We start from the raw sequence: 17,118 nt of genomic DNA, 5'->3' as shown, positions 1-17,118 counted from the left end.
AAGGAGTTGAACGTTTAAAGGAAACCTCCTTATGTTTTAAAGGAGCTGTTTTATCTAAAGCTGAATGAAGAGCTGAGTTATAGTGGTCAACAAGACTATCTAGTGTTGACGGAATAGGTGCAGACAGTAAAAGATCAGAAATGGATCCAGAAAGGATAGAGGGACAGATAAGTTTCTGTAAGAAATTTGTTCTTTACAGGTAAGAGGAGGGAAAGGCAGTGAGACAGTGAAAAATACTGCTTTATGGTCAGAGAGTCCCAAATCAGTGCTGTAAATGTTGGCAACAGATAGTCCAGAAGTGCAGATCAGATCCAATATATGACCACCAGAGTGGGTGGGAAAATCAACATGTTGTGTCAAGTCAAAACAGTCCAGTAAGGATAGGAATAAGAGTTTAGGTGGGTTACAAGTTCAATCAGATCAGATAAGAAGGATGCATTGTATTTTGGAGGACGATAAAGAACAATGAGTGAGTCAGGACCTGATTCTGTTATTAGTTTAAGAGCCAGGCACTCAAAAGACAGTGGACAGTCAATTGGGATTCGTTTGATGTTTAAGTCTGCTCTGATAATTACTGCTAACCCACCTCCTTGTCTAGAGCTGCGAGGTTCTGTATGGAAAGTGAAATCAGGTGGAGTCGCCTCTGTAAGAGACGTAAATTTGTTCGGTTTTTGCCAAGTCTCAGTTAGATACAGTATATCAAGTTTGGCGTCAGTGATGAGTTCTGACTGCACCAATGCTTTGCTATTAAGAGATCTCGAGTGCATTATTAGTTAATGAGGCTTCTTTTTGCACAGAGCCATAATCAGGGTTTATTTCCACATAATGTAAATTTAGCACACTGACACTTCTATTTCCAGGGCCATGAGAAGGACGGATTGGCTCCAGCAGACCCCTGTGACCCTCTAGTTAGGATATAGTGTGCTGGATAATGGATGGATGGATAAAACACGGGGTTTGAGATTTAAACAACAAATCAATTAAAATGAAGACAAAAGAAGCCGGTTTGCAGCAAAAAATTGCCACTAATTAAGAAAATGGTTGGAATGAAAACCCTGCAGCCACTGCAACGCCATCATGATTTGTGCTGGACAACCTTGCAAGTGGCTACATGGAAATTTGTGGACTTGTAACAGAAAAAGGCAACAGCCCACTAACCATACCACTACATGGTTTATCACTCCGATGTTACTTTTTCTCTCTGAATCCATGTGTTTTGAAGCGGCAACTCTAAATCTGCCGTATGAGCAAGTGTATTTTACGGGAAATCATTCGTGTTAAAATATATGCAATCCAACGTTTATCTTGTCATATTTAAACGCACAGCCACCAAATATTCGATCGCTTTTCACTGTGGCACACGATGTTCGTGTCAAGTTTGAAATGCATACGCAGGTCGGAAATTGCTCCCCAGACAGAGAATGTCAAGACAGAACGACGCGTCCACTTTCCACCTGGCTCGCAGAGACTCGCGATGAGCATCGACGCAAATAGCAGGGGCGGGGCTTTCAGTGAAATCGCCCAATCGGCGCTTAAACGTGACGTACGTGGCGGCAAGTGGTCGGCGGACGTCCACCTCGTCTCGGTATTTCCGACCGCCTCGCACAAAGGAGGGTGGAGCGGGTGTCGAGGGCTTTTTCTGGTACATTTTCTGGGTAATGTGTGCCTGTTTACCTAAATGATTTACATGTAATATATGTATATTGTATAAAGATCCTTTCGGTGTGTAGGAAAGGGCATTTATTTAAAAATATTTACGTTCTTTTTGAACAGAATCGGTGAGTTGCGGACAGAGCGACCCGGAAACGGGTTTCGGAGCGCTGCTGCACAGCGGGAGCCGGAGCTGAGAGACAGACGGAGAGAGACCACGAGATCATGAGCTACAAACCTATTGCTCCAGCACCCACGAGTTCCAGTCAGACCCCACCTGGTGAGCCTACCTGTCGTGCCGAGAGGTTACTGGTGGGTCTTTTTCTGCCTTAAATAAACGCCGTTATAGGCTAACTAGAACACGCATCCGCCGGACTTTTTCCCCCCTCCATATGTTTTTCGCGAGGAAATCGATAGGTGGCGTTTGTACGTAATGTCATTACCATGGGCTCGAGAGAATGCTTGTGATGGGGTTGTTCAGGTGTTTCCTGTTCATATATCTCCATGCAGGCGAACCGAACAGATCTATGATGATTTCAGTGTAGATCAATACACAATCGAGTGATCAGACTTGGCCCCGGATAGATTTAAAGGGGTAGAAGAGTGATGACTGGAGGTGATGGTGAGTTTTCTTCTGAGAGAGATATTAAGTGATGAGAGTTAATCCGTGTTACTTCTTTTCCTTGTAAGCGTCCATCGCACCTGATTCTTTAGCTTTCTGCTGCGGAGGGAAACAATTGTTTGCCTTCCGCTTGGGTTTTTTTTTTGCCGTTGACTAATTATAGAGGATTTAAACGAGTGATGTGACCATTGTTAAGCACTTTTGTTCTGCAGCAGATAGCTGTTGATGTATTTTTAATTTTAGATCCTCAGTATCGACAAGTTTATGACTGAAGTAGTTAAGGTCCTTTAGCTGTTTTGTAGTACAGACCGACTCAGATTTTTAACAGGATTGACCAAGTAGATCTTCTGCTTGGACGAAACGGCACCTGACATATTTGCGGGAGGCATACCAGACATAGTCCACTGAGGAGATCTGGGATGTGCTGGATCGATTATATCTCAAGGACTGACTGGGTAAAAGGGGAATATTCCCTACAATGTGTGGTCTACCCTGCTAAGCCATTTTTCAGTTATAAAGTGATTTTACATAAAACTTTTTTGGTGGCTAATTTCCAATGCATATTTTAACGTGATGGTTGGTGAACTGTAATTTTTTTTTTTTTTTTTACTATGGCGACCATACAGGTGAGAGTAGGGACTGTAAACCAAGATTACGTTACCCAAAACCAAGGTTGTCGAACTCTTGGATCCTGGTGGGCCGCAGTGACTGCAGGTCTTTGTTTCCGATTGCTTTCTGCATTAGTAACCTGTTTCTGCTGCTAATTGGTTAGTTTTAATCCACTTGCTCTTTAAAACGCACCCATTTTTTTTTCTAGCTAGCAGCTAAACAAAAATGAGATGCAAAGAGAGACATTTTAATTAGAACCTAATTCTCATTGTTAGTGAAACCTGTTATTTAAATCCATGACTTGTTGGTGCTCATACTGCCACATCAGACCTTTTCATAAGTGTCGAGTTTCGTTTTTCTAAAGTCTACAACATGTTTTCGAGACCACACTTGACTGGAATTTCTCAGACTTCCACTTGAAGGACTGGGTTCGCTTTAGCTTCTTGTTCTTGTCCCTCATTATTGTTTAATTGCTGATTAAGGGATAGAAACAATGAAGAGTTAAGCCCATTAAAATAAGGGTGAAAAGTTTGTGTTCATTGCCCATAATAATTATTATTTGGTAGATGCCTTTATCCAAGGTGACTTAAAACATTTGAGATGCATTTCTGTTGTTTTTCCGATTTAGAGCACAGGCAGGAGAAGTGATCTGCTCATGGTCACGCAATGTCAGGAATCGAAGTCCAAAAAGCCTTTGTCACAGTGCCAAACAACTTGCCAACTGACTAGTAATTAACACAGTGGCTGGAATTGAAACCTGCAGCCACTGTGGCACTCCCAGAGTTTGACACCCCCTACCTTACACTATATATGCTTTATGTTGAAATGTAAATATGTACACTGTGGAACTGTAATGCACATCTGCAGCTGTGGAAAGACTAAATATTGGTCCTTTTCAGGACTTTTTAATCAATTTACATAAATCACTTTTCTGAACATTTAGACCAATCTAAACGAACAAAGCTCGTCACTCCTATTCCGTTTAATGTTCTAAGGTAACATCTAGTCGAGTTTTTAAAGTCCTACTGGCTACCACACTACTTGGTAGAATATCCCATGTGCCTATGGCTGTCTGTGTAAAGAAAATCTTCCTAATGTTTGTATGAAATTTACCCCTAACAAATTCCCAGCTGTGTCCCCATGTTCTTGATGAACTCATTTTAAAGTCACAGTCTGATCCACTGCACTAATTTTAAACACTTCAGTCAGGTCTCATTTTAATCTTTTTTGCTTAAACTGTAAAGGCTCAGCTCTTTTAATCTTTCTTCACAATTCATCCATTGTAGCCCTGGAATCGGCGTAATCACTCATCTCTGGACTGCTGCTGTGTAGCCTGGAGACCAAAACTGCACACAGTACTCTAGATGAGGCCTCACCCATGTGTTATAAAGCTTCAGCTTAAACACCTTGGACTTGTACTCCACACATCAGGGTGCTATATAACCTCACATTCTTTATTGCCTCTGAACGCTGTCTGGCAGTTGTTAGTACTGAGACCCCTAAATTCTCCTCATAAGGTGTACTTTAGACTTTCAGACCTCCCATTTTGTTTTCAATCCTGACATTTTTACTTGTGTGCATGGATGTCGTAGTGGGGAGGAAAAAGAGTAATGATTACCCAGGGCCCACTGGGTGGGGGACCCTTGAAGCCTGGAAGAAAAGTACATGTGACTGACATGGATCAAGAGGAAGGGGCCCACAGAGACTGTTTATGTATAGGGCCCAGAGTTCTGTGCTACACCAGTGCCTATGTGTAATACTTCACGTTTACTTGCATTCAGTTTCATTTGCCCACTTTTACCATTACAGCCTGCCCTCCCACTATCCGAAATCAAAGATCTGTGGGACACCAATCTGTTAGTATCGGTAATCTCGAAGTAGCCTCATGTTCTTGAAGACATCTTCTGGTTGAGGGCCTGAAATATTTTAATGGAGCTCTCCATACTGTATATGCTTATTTTGAAATAAGTTTACAAGGCCAGTTAAACTTCATACAATCTTATTGACATTAAGATAAATTCGATAAAGGCAACGTTTAGGACAAATTGGTTTTTCCATGCTAACAAAAAATTGCTTTGTTGTTCTGCTGCTATAGATCTGCCTTGAAGAACTTAATGTGATGTTTTCCTAAAATGTGATTATTATATTGTGTATCGGTTTTTATATAAAATCTCGGATAATTTATTTTCATATAAAGTAATTGGAAGATATTGTCACATACCATAAAAACAATTTCAGACATTCACATCTGTGCTAAATTTCTTACAAAGCTTGGCAAAGTCCTTTATATGTACAAAACCTAAAAAACTTTATACAGTGAGCGTGTGTGTAATATATAAAATATACTAGCTCTGTGCCAGATTACCCTGGGGTAGTTCCCATTACAACTTTCTTTGTAAAACACTACAGAAAGCAAAATGTAGAATAATAAGCTCAAACATTTGTAATATTGTCCAAATAATCCATTTCTATATTAGCAGAACACAGAATATCCTTTACACTAATTGTAATAATGGCAAAGTTGCATTAAAAGATTTTAAATTGTATGTAGTACAGTAGTTTATTTTCCCGTAATTGCAGGCAGTTGCAAGTATCCAAAACACAGCATTTTTATTGCTGTCCTTTGATACCGGATGTAACCATTTGTCTATAGTCCTTTCTTGTTTTATTGCACATTCTTGTCCTATGTATTGGAAAGATGGTAGTCTTTGAGGTGTACTGCCATGCCCCCGACTAGGACCTGCTCTAAAAGTCTCCGAGTGATTGTCTGGGTATGAGTAATGGGGACACTCTTCTAACTGAAAGCAAAGACCTCACTAACGATACCCTTACACCCATCACTCGATTTTTATTAGGAACCCAGTTCTTCTGTTAATCACTTCTATTTATTTATTTATTTATTTTTTGCATTAAAATTTATTCTAAACTTGCCTTAATTATTAAAACCCCAATTCCAACTTCTGTATGATAGGAGTACTGAATTACGTTTTTCATTCTGAAGAACCAAATTGATAACTCGTTTGTGCTACTGTTGTCTGTCTTTACATGTTTTCCAAGCCTGGAATCTTGCCAGCATGTTTGCTGTTGATATTTGTGCTTGCTATTGGTTGTTGCTGAAACTGTCTTTTGTGATATTGGCTCAAATGAGCATAACAAAACTTGTTTATCTGGTTGTTCTTCCTTAAACCGCTCAGTATGACTGTGCAGATGTTTGTTTTTTTGCTAACCAAATTGTCATGTGACAATCCTCTATCTGGCTGTTTAAAAATCTTTATAAAACTTCATAACCGTGTAAGCCTATACATAACTATGGCAGCATTGCTTATGCATCAAAGTGATTTTTATTATTTTATTTTATTATTACCACGCTTCTTTTAACTTCACCTATTTGTTGTCTGGTACAAATCTTGTAATTGATATCTAACCCACTTCCTATTGTCCATATGACTTGAAATTTTCCACACTTACTCACTTCCAATGACAATACTTGAATCAATAATCCGTTAATCATGTTAAGAAATGAAATTTTCATATGAAGAATTTCAGCAATAGATGGCGCTCTTAACGGATAGAAATCTTAAAAGTATTAAAATATTGATTACAAAATTATACTAAAACTAAGACATAAAAAGTTGAAAATATGTATGTAAAAAAACTTTTTAAAAACCACGCTTGTATTAATTTAAGAAGTGTACTTAAAAGATTTTAAGTGTTTTTTTGAATGTTGATTGATGAAAAGCTCCCACGCTTTTATTTTACAAGTGATGTATGAGAGACTTATTTTTTACTTTTTAGTACACTTTTTTTATATGTATTTTACTTTGTTAGATCACTACCTTCAATTCCGTTAGCTTTTGTTGTCTAATCTGCACTTAAGAAATTACAGCATGACATTCAGAGAACGTCACCCCAACTTGGTTTGCATTTGCCTGCCATTTGCTGTTCTTAACCAGTTATTGCCAATAATGGGCAAGCTACATCATTTACAAGCTTAAAATAAGTTCTTGAAATATGTTACTCCAAAATCTTGGTTTAACCAAAATTAGTAGTTGCCTTTCTAAAACAAGAACAAGTAACCATGTTCTGTGTATTGTTCAGTGGAACCTGTACAGACTGTAGAAGAAGAAACCTGTAAATAAGAATTGGGGTCATGTGCAACATACGTGTGCCTTTGCATTGGTGGTACTTAACCAGCTGCACTACGTAATAGAAAAATATGAAACACCCAAATTTTAAATAAGGATGAGAGGCCTCAAATCATATAGTCTTTATTTACCATGTTCTCCTTTAGAGGGCCATCAGATGCTCTCTAGTTCTCTCAATGATTTGTTAGTATTAAGTCTTATCATGCATGATCAAACTAGATTCATTTATGATACATTTGCTTCAAGCTATGGTTTTACTAGTCATCTGCACCTGATGAAAGCAGTTATCCCATTAGGAAGTGATAAAAAAAAGTGGTTTATTTGCACGTAAGTTAATTATCCTGCTTGCATGAATTTAATTTGTAGTGAAGAAGTAACATTTAAAAAAGGGCTGTTACTCATTTTTGCTAATCTGAACCTGCTTATTTGTGTTCTGCATCATGGGGAAATCGAAGCACACTCAATGTGGACACATTTGTACTTAATCATACTGAAATCTTTCAAGACACTAGTCAACCTGTTCTTTAAAATGTGGTAGAAAGTGCATGTGGTATAAATGGAATATGTTAGCTTCCTACAGACACAGACTATAGTGGGAGTTAAGACCTTGATTGTGGGGGTAAGTAACTGTGTTATTATACCACATCTGAATTCCAGACCTATATAATCTTCCCAAGGTACATGTATGGATCAGTATTCAAAGTAGATGCAAAAAAAAAAACCAAAACCAAATCTTGTTTCTAATGTGAGGAGCAATTAAATTTAGCATTTTAAAATATCAAAACTTTTGCTATTTTTAGTATTGCCAAAATCAAAAGATACTAAAAATTTTAATGTGTCTGTTTACAATGGAATTATATCATTTTAACCTGCAAACAAATTTTCAACCTAGAATTTAATTTGAAAAGCCATTTGCGTCTGTAGTCTTTGTAGTTGTAGACCAGGGGTCCTCAATTATGGTCCTGTAAGGTCACATTGACTGCAGGTTTTTGCTCCAACCCAATGGCTTAGTAAGAAGCCCATATTGCTCAAAAAAAAAAACATTTCTGCTTCACTTTAGTTGTCTCGGTCGTAAAGATTTTGAACCTTTTATTGGCTTATTTCAGTCTTTAAACAGCTGTATTCTTGTTTTTTATGGCTCCTAATTAGTAATAACATGCAAATCACAAAAGAGACCAGCATTTCTCCATTTAGCTTGTTTCCATCTACACCGGTGTGTATTTATCACTCACTATTGCGTTTAATTAAATACTTGGAAGGAAAATGAAGAGAAAAAAGTGAAGGACTGAGAATTACTCCTCCGTTTTAGCCTTCAAATCATGATTTCCTTAGAAAGGGGAAGAAAGTTGAGAATATGAGAATTACCTGACATAGCAGAGTTAAAGCACTAACAAGCCATGAAATTAAATTATTGGCAAGAATTGTTTTCTAATTAAGTAAATGGGCTAGAACAAAAACCTACAGCCACTGCGGCCCTCCAGGGCTGTGTTTGAGGACCCCGTTGTAGACTATAATTTATTGTTTTTTTTAATCATCACTTTTGGGTTAGATTCATTTCTGTGCTTATATAGTGTTTGTACCATTCATACAATGGCCTTATAAAGAAAGAGAAATGTTTAAAAAATTTTTTGTGAGTTGTGATCGATTTACATGAAATAGAAAGTGTTTTCAAAAACAGATAATACGCAAAATGTTGTTCATAACTAAATAATGAGCTGCACGTAAGATAAGCAGAATTAGACCTGTAAAGGTAAGTAAGTCACTATATGGTGGTCCAGATCAAATTATGCAACTTTCAATACTCTATAACTTAAGTTTATTACATAGAAAATCACCAGAAAAATCCCGGACCATCGAAGTGTGCGAAGTGACGACATGAAGAATTGTCTTCGCGCCGAACTGGAATCATCCCTGCATAAATCCAAGTCATCCAGACGATCTGGATCTGCATAATTGGATCTGGACCACCCTGTAGTTTAGTTCTTGTTTGTTTATGGTTACTTTAGTGTTGGCTACAATTACAACTATAAATAAACTTGCTTTATAGTTCAGTTAACACATTTAATTGCTTTGTAGTATCTGGTTTCTGCTTAACATGATCTCTAAATTCCAGTGCAAACATTGTCTCCCAACATACATAGACATGCTGTACTTTAGCCCATAGTATATTTTTCTATATCTGTTTTGCATTGGAGTGGAATGAAAATCTTAAGGCTGTAGGGAGATTCAGATAAGCGCTGTAGTCGTAAAATTTAATACAGTTCTGGTATAGATGGAAAATGAGACAAAAACTTAAAAACATTAAGTAATTAAAATCTGATTACTGTCTCCTCGTGCACAGCCTCCAGTGTACCATCACCTTCGGGTTCCTTGCCCGGAGCAGCGTCATCCTATAGACCACTGTTCAATGACTTCGGACCTCCGTCTATGGGCTATGTGCAGGTGAGAGAGCAGCTTGTCTTTGTCTGGAACTTTATAGTCCGATTAAGAGACATTTACTTGTTTTTAGCTTCCTTAAGCAGCCCCACCTGACAGATTGTGATTTGACATTGACCTCCAACTGTATCGGAGTTAGAGGCAGAATGATCAGCTTCAGTTAGGAGAAGGTGCTCTTAGGTACATTAGGTATTTGGGATCTGATGGCCTCCTGTTTTTGTAATTTGCCAGTAGTGTGATTCTTGCTATTCCCTGCTGTTGAGAACAACACCCAGGAGGTCAGTTGATTTTATTACTTTTTTTGCTTTGATATTAAAGACAACTTAATAGAACTTTAAAATATCCTTCCATTAATTTTTTGTAGAACCAAAGCAATTTAATAAAGTTTTAACTTTGTGCAAGGCTCAGTCCATTAAAAATACATAAGCATTGAATTTTTGTAGCTCAGAAACTACTACTGTCTAAATTATTTGTGTTAGCTGAATTATGAATCTCAGTTTGTATATAGAGAAAGCATTCAAGTCACAAAAATATAAATATTACTAATCGGTGTGTTATTAGTCACTTAAAATTCTAGGGCACTTTGTACAAAGTGCAGATCAAGGCCAAGATGTATGTGCTTTAACATAAATTATTACTTTAATATTAGTGGGGCTTTTGTTGGAAACGTGTACGAAAAAGTGTGGATACTGCTGCTGTGGAGTTATGAGATCTTAGTTACACTATTTAGAGTGTTCACTTTTTAAAAAACGACCCCTTTAAATGTATGCAGATTATGTAAAATAGCTCCTTTGTTATTATATCTTTTTTTATACTTAAAATGTGTTTTATTTTGGTATTGATGCTTACCGTGTTTCCCTTTAGCCTATTTTTGTGATACACTGTGTACAAAACCACAAAGCTCTTTTTAGATTACTCCGTATTCTCATCTAATTTTGCAGTTGTAAGCAATTCCTTTGAAACATGCTGTAAACTGAAGTAAAAGAAATTACTGAACGAATCTAAAGATGCAGCTCTAAAACAATTTATTTTGGTATGAGTGGTCCAAGTATGTTAAGAGTATTTGTACAAGTTAGTATTTTGCTCAAGAGTGTTGGAATGTTGGTAAGTTGTAGAAGAGATTTTTTTTCCTTTAATAACATATTTTAGCCCTTAATTAGTTGCAGATGGTTGAACTTTGTGTTTTTAGATTTTTTTTTTTTTTCCCCCCATTTATCGAATTTTCTTTTCAGAGGTCAATGTTACTTTCATTTTCACATTCAATGGGGGGGAAAAAAGCAAATATAACTTTTCATGGTTTGCGCACACGTAGTAGTGATTAGTGTTCTCAAATTTGATAATCTTTTTTTTTTTTGTTTGTTTTTGAATGACAGTTGTTGCTTTATTAAACACAAATACATCCTAGTACAATGAAAAACTCGCCTTAGAGTCTTGATGTGGCTGAAATTCAGTCCCAACTGTACTCCGAAGGTAGTGTGGTGTGGTACATAAAGTATCTAGAGCCTTAGTGTTATTACAGCAAGTGGTTGCTTTGAACTGCTCATCAACCAATTGTCTTTCTGTTTGACCTTTTTATTTTAAGCATTGATGTGATGATTAATTAGATATGGAAAATAGGTGGATATAACAGAACTTTGAATTGAACCACACATGTAATTATTTTTGTCCAGTGTTCCAAGTGAAGAGCAATGGGAAATTAAGTAAAGTAACATTCTACTTTTGCTAACTATCACAGATTAGTTATTAATTCAGATGTTGTGGTATAACCATGTAGGTTTAATTTATATTTAAATAAGAAAAAAAAACTTTTTATAATGCCCAGGACATTCTGGAAAGTTGCCAAATAGTGTGGTGATGTCTAATAAAAATAATTATTGAATAATTGAAAATAAATGAAATTGCTTTTGTTTTGGAGGTGAGTGGTATTTGCACTTGACAGTGTAATTTCATTGCTTGATAAAATTTAATTTGGTCTGTATGATTTTAGTAAGGTACAGACATTTGTGTGTTTTTTTAGCAGTTTTAACTAAGGCTGTATTTCTATAAGCATTGCTTCAGCATAGTAGATGGAGTAGACTTGATTGCTTTTTGTTTCTTCTTCCCCTGCAGTAGGTAAAGAGCTGGAATACTAGATGTGTGTATACAAGATTGGGCAGCTTCCATTTGTGTTGGGTTTATGTAGCTAAAACGAACCCACAGACCTTGAGTTGATAAGCTTTTGCATCTGATTGAGGGCTTCCTTGCATCCAGGGAAACTGACAAAAAGCACTAAGATTTTTATGGGCTGAAATCATTGCAATTTGAAGTCACATTTTTTTCAGGATAATTATAGCCTTTGTAAAGAAAAGTTCCAAGACTTGTTTTATGAAATTCACAAATCTTACAATTTGTTGACTATGTGCTGAGGTTTAGCAAGATTCCTGATGGTTCCTTTTCAGATCTTGTGCTGCATTTCCCATCATAGTTCTTGCATACCAGTTCAGCAACATGTAATGTGCACATTCAGGAAGAAAACACTGCCATAGTGGTGCCAGGATAGCTTAGTGTTCCAGTGTTGAAAACCCTCACGTCCACATGGACTCCTGATGCATCAGAAAATGTAAATTTGCAATATGGTGATATGGTCCCAGTTATAGTTGTTTATATATTTCATTTTTTTAGCCTTCCACTGATGCAAATATCATATGAATAGATACTGACTTTGTGTGTGTGTGTGTGTGTGTGTGTGTTGTTTGGTTTTTCCTCTTTACATAAACAATAAAAAAATGTTATTTACTCTTCTAGTCAATGAAGCCACCTGGTTCTCAGGGTTCCCAGTCGACATATGCTGACCTGCTGGCTGTGATGGAGGAGATGGGAAAGGAAATCCGGCCAACCTATGCAGGCAGCAAGAGTGCAATGGAGAGACTAAAAAGAGGTGAGAGCGATGCCACGATGTATGAGAATTATTTTTAGGGGCAACAAAACAAATGTTCACTTGATGCATTCTCTTGTATTTGTAGGTATAATTCATGCCCGGGCTTTGGTTCGTGAATGTCTGGCTGAAACAGAGCGTAATGCCAGGACATAGCAAGACAGCATTCAACAACAGGGATTCAGTCGCAAAAGACCTGCAAAAACCACTTTTTCGACTTATGGCAACTGATGCGGGTTTTCATCATTAATGCTGGAAAAGCTTTTTAAATTAAAACATTTTTCAATAAATTAATTTTTTTCAATGAAACAGGTGGTGTCTTTTTGAATAGACTAGAATATATTTACTTTTTTTGGCTTTGATAGAACTGAAGTAGGATCTCGGTTGGGGTCTTTCATGTTGATATGGAATTGTACCTTTTTATAATAAGTAGTTTCATTCCCGCTTCCAGTTTAGACACATTTTTTGCAGTGTTCCTACAGTTGTTATTCTATAAATTAAATATAACTACCACTTCTTAAAGTAAAGCTCTGATTTGTCTCTCTTCTGAACATGTTACGTTTAGCTCACTAGTGATCCACAAGTCTACCTCATTCTTGCCTACTACATGTTTTGAGCCTCTTTCATTCACTGGACACAAAGGGAACAGAGCTGGGCCCTTTGCATCTTTTCTTTATCATGAAACTAGAGTGGCATTAAATAGTCCCTATAGCAAAATGGACAGAATTGATCACCAAACATATATACAATGTTTGTATCCTTGACCAAATATTTAGTGCTTGTAATGGTAATCCAGAAAGCCAGACTGTCTGGTAGTGCACTTTATTTTATGTTAAATGCGTAGTGCCAGTGTAATTGGAAATAAAACTGTATCATAACTTTGTAGCATTTGCTTTAGAATGTTCTAAACTTTGTTGAGGTTTTTCATGCCAGAAAAACAGAAGTTTGAAGATAAGAGGGTTATTCTTGCTAATTGTGGTAAGCCTTTGAATTTTGATTAGCTCATGCTGTACTCTGTACATGTGACAGTAATCACTGTATAAACCTATACCATCTGCAGACCTACTTAATTCAGTTCTGAGTCTTGTATGTTTATTTTTACAGAACCAAAAAAGATGAAAGATTCAAAATTAACCTGAGATGTAGAATGTCTTAAGATTTAAATCAATCCAGAGCAACATAAGATGAATCTGTAAGAAAGCTGTTCTGTTCACATTAGTGTTAATGATCCACAAAAAGACCTCAAGTCAGTCTTTTTGAAGTCTTAGTGATTGCATCTTGCAGTGTTCAAATGATAAAAGGAACCAAAATATCTGAGTCAGGGAAAGTGGAATAACTAAGGGAATCTCCATGATTTAATACATGGTGCAATGATGATTTGGTTAAGCTACGGTATTAGCCAGGTTAGATTCATTCAAGCTTATTCAATCAATGTGGTGACTATAGGTGGACTGCCCTTCAAGGCTTTCCAATAGGGTTAAGGTCCAGGCTCGAACTAGGTCACTAGGGACATCGCTTTGTCCTTCAGGGACTGTACAGCTACTTTGGTGGTGAACCATTATGATTTTTTTCTACTTCCTGGTTGAGGGCTGCATATTTTCTTCAAGGATGTGCCTGTATTTGCACCATCCAAATTGCTTCCTATCCTGACAAGGACTCCAATTGAAGCTGCAGAGCAATTCCCAAAAAAAAGGATGCTGCTACCAGTGCTTTACTGTAGGGAATGGTGTTCTTTGCATAGTGAGATGTACTTGGTTTTAACCCGAGGTAAAGTTTTGCCCAAAAGTTTGATTTTAGTCTCGTATGACCACAGCATCTTAACACTTGATCAGTAATCCTTTGTCTTGGTTGTGTGTTTTTGTTTGTTGTGTTTTTTTTTTTTTTCTTTCCCCCATCTTGCCTGTCTCCCATGGAAGACAGATCCCTGGACTATTTTTCACCCCCACTACCATGAACTTTTACTATGTTTTTCATCTACCTGATGGCCTTTCCCCTTCTAACTGCACCTGTGTAAAGTTGTTATGTGCTTTACTATTGTATAATTTTTTTTTTTTGGAACTTGGCAACCCAGGACAGCATGAAAACTCCATGGTGGACCCTGTGTATATGTTGGACTAGCGGCATCCTCTGAGCACCAACGCTAGTGATGCCCCTGCTGGTGAGTTTGTCGTGCAGAGTGAGTAGTTGCTTGACCATAAGTTCTTATATTAAAAAAAAAAAATGCACATAACTATTTAGATGCATACAGGTAAGCAACACAAGCAGTGCTGTGAAAAGCAACTCTTCTATGCCTGCTACGTTAGAATATGTTCTTCTGTGAAGGGTGACCAATGTGGGAATTAGATGTTAAAATGAGTACGATCCAAGTGGGGAAGTGCCATGTAATAAACATGAACCAATCGGAGTGCAATGGAGTCTCCATTTGTGGAAATCTTCATTTTCACCCGTCCAAGGTTTCGCCACTGGAAAGCATTTTCAAAGGTAATTTGCTTTCATCAGTTTAAAGTGCCAGTGTAGTGTACTGTGGAGAAATGGTGAAAGACAAGTGTCAGCGATTTTTAAAGTAAATGGTACCGCTGGCCTATGCTGTAGAATACTTTCGTATTCCTAAGAGAACTTGAACTATTTGTGCATGTAGCATACCTTCACTCACTTGAAACAGAAGTGGTTTGAAGTCTCGATGAGTAATCACTTCATCTGCTGCCTAAATACAAGTAGGAACTTGAGCTGAAATGAGGAATATGCAAGGTACAAATACAGAGGTCCTGAAGTCTCTGAACTGCCCTATTTTAACTCCTTGGTGCAGTGGTGTTGTAACCGCATTGAGTGGGTTGGGAAATTCCATGGGCCCCTGAGATTGAGGCTCCCAGACGGGGGGTCCCCTTTGTACCCCATAAATTCTCACCATTTATGGGGTACCAATCCATGCAACAGGCAGGTGTGATCAGGAATTGCAACCCGCAATTTGAAATCGCATCTTTTCAAACCATTAGACCAGAGTGTTTCTTAAACTATGGGCTGAGATCATGTTTATGATGGGACACCACATGATTGTGTAGTAAAGTTAGTTGAGTTTGTCAAAGCTTGAATTCTCTGGCCAGTGGTAACAGCACACTCAATTTACCATATGACTTATTATGGCAGGAGCTAAAACGATGCTGTTGACTCATCACCGTGAACTCTCGTTTTTATGGCACGTAAATGAAAGATGTTAACCATGACACCACCTACCCCTGTTGCAACCAGTGAAGCAATCAGAGTGAGGTAACTGACATAGGCACTAAAAAGAAAGGGGGAGGCTGAAGGGAATGAGGTAAAGGGACCACAGTGCTACTTTGAAATGTCCAAACAGAAGGGTGGGACACAAGAATGTGACTGTTTTCAGGGTGTTTTAAAAGGTGAATGAATAGGGTTGGGATATATACTGTATGTTGTGTAGTAAATGTAGTTCAGTGGGCATTGACAACTTGGTCCTTCCTTCATCGTATGTCTGCTACGGCATATATTGAATCTGAGACCTTACCAGCGGTGCAAAGAAGATTTTGCATGAAGTTTAATTTACCTCGGCGAGAAAATTCCTTCGTGTAACACTGTTTTCAAGTGGTTCGATAAATCTCAGTCTACTGGTGAAGGACATTATTTTTGGATCATTGAAAACTGTTAATGGCAGAAAATATTCAAAAGTTTAGATGAGCTGTAGACATTCAGCACAACATCGGTAAGTAACATTAAACATTTCATACCGGACAGTTCACTAAATTATTCATCAAGACTTGAAATATAAATAGTGCATACATATTTTAGGAATTGATTATTGAATTATGTGAAAAGTGGAGTATTTTTTAGTTTTGTTATTAATTTAGCGGACACCGTAGAGTGACTAGAAGGTGCAAGCATGGAAAGCAGCAGTTGTTGAACTATTTGCAAACTCATTTAGAAATGTGTCATTCTGAATCTCATTTGATTTTTTTTTTTTCTTATAATGTTAAGACAAAAAAAAAAAACCTGTATCAATTAATTGTTTTTGACTATTCCTTATCCGATGCCATGAACCAATTAAATAAATTAAGGGATTAGTTCAAAAATCTTGTGCTCAATCCCAAAAGCTGACTTCTCAACTTCACTAAAGCTTACACCAAATATTTACACTGGCAGTATTATACCTCAGGAATTTACTCTGTTTTTAATCATAATTTATTGTTGTAACATATTTGCTTTCCGGGGAGGCATGATGGCACAGCGGTAGCTCTGCAGCCTCGCAGTAATGAGCCCTGGGTTTGCTTCCCGGGTCCTCCCTGCGTGGAGTTTGCCTGTTTTCCCCGTGTCGGCATGGGTTTCCTCCGGGTGCATTGATGATCCTAAGTTGTCCCTAGTGTGTGTGTGTGTGTGTGTGTGTGTGTGTGCCCTGCGGTAGGCTGGCACTGTCTTGCACCCTGTGTTGGCTGGGATTGGCTCTAGCAGACCTCTGTGACCCTGTGTTAGGATATAGCGGGTTGGAGAATTAATGACTGACTGACATTTGCTTTCCAGTTTTCTATTTTAGCCATTTTTCTGTGAGACATGCTCGAAAGGAAACAAATAACTTGACAGTTTTTCATTCACTTATATGATGATTGCTTGTCTATTTATGACTCCAATGTAGTTATGATGATAAAACCGTTCAATCTGAGGACCCAAACAAGAAAATCGATACCATACTGAGACCCAAGAAGAGGTTTAAGTAACACTATGTTAGACTTATG

General features: G+C 37.7%; 1 protein-coding gene across 4 annotated transcripts; it reads left to right on the top strand.

Moving 5' to 3' along the window:
• Positions 1 to 1,537: 1,537 nt before the first annotated feature.
• Positions 1,538 to 12,685, top strand: cdk2ap2 (cyclin-dependent kinase 2 associated protein 2). Of its 4 annotated transcripts, none has more exons than XM_039767716.1 (5): positions 1,538 to 1,642; positions 1,774 to 1,930; positions 9,368 to 9,468; positions 12,247 to 12,379; positions 12,465 to 12,685. In XM_039767716.1, the coding sequence occupies exons 2-5, from the start codon at positions 1,876 to 1,878 to the stop codon at positions 12,530 to 12,532; spliced, it is 357 nt and encodes a 118-aa protein (XP_039623650.1). In that variant the 5' UTR covers positions 1,538 to 1,642; positions 1,774 to 1,875; the 3' UTR covers positions 12,533 to 12,685. The 4 variants fall into 4 exon arrangements, with proteins under 4 accessions (XP_039623650.1, XP_039623649.1, XP_039623653.1 ...); XM_039767715.1 differs by having other exon boundaries at positions 1,545 to 1,655; XM_039767719.1 differs by having other exon boundaries at positions 1,545 to 1,655; positions 1,774 to 1,962.
• Positions 12,686 to 17,118: the final 4,433 nt, after the last annotated feature.

The sequence above is a fragment of the Polypterus senegalus genome, chromosome 10 (assembly GCF_016835505.1).
Source record: "Polypterus senegalus isolate Bchr_013 chromosome 10, ASM1683550v1, whole genome shotgun sequence".
NCBI lineage: Eukaryota > Metazoa > Chordata > Cladistia > Polypteriformes > Polypteridae > Polypterus > Polypterus senegalus.
This window is presented reverse-complemented; position numbering and strand designations above follow the sequence as displayed.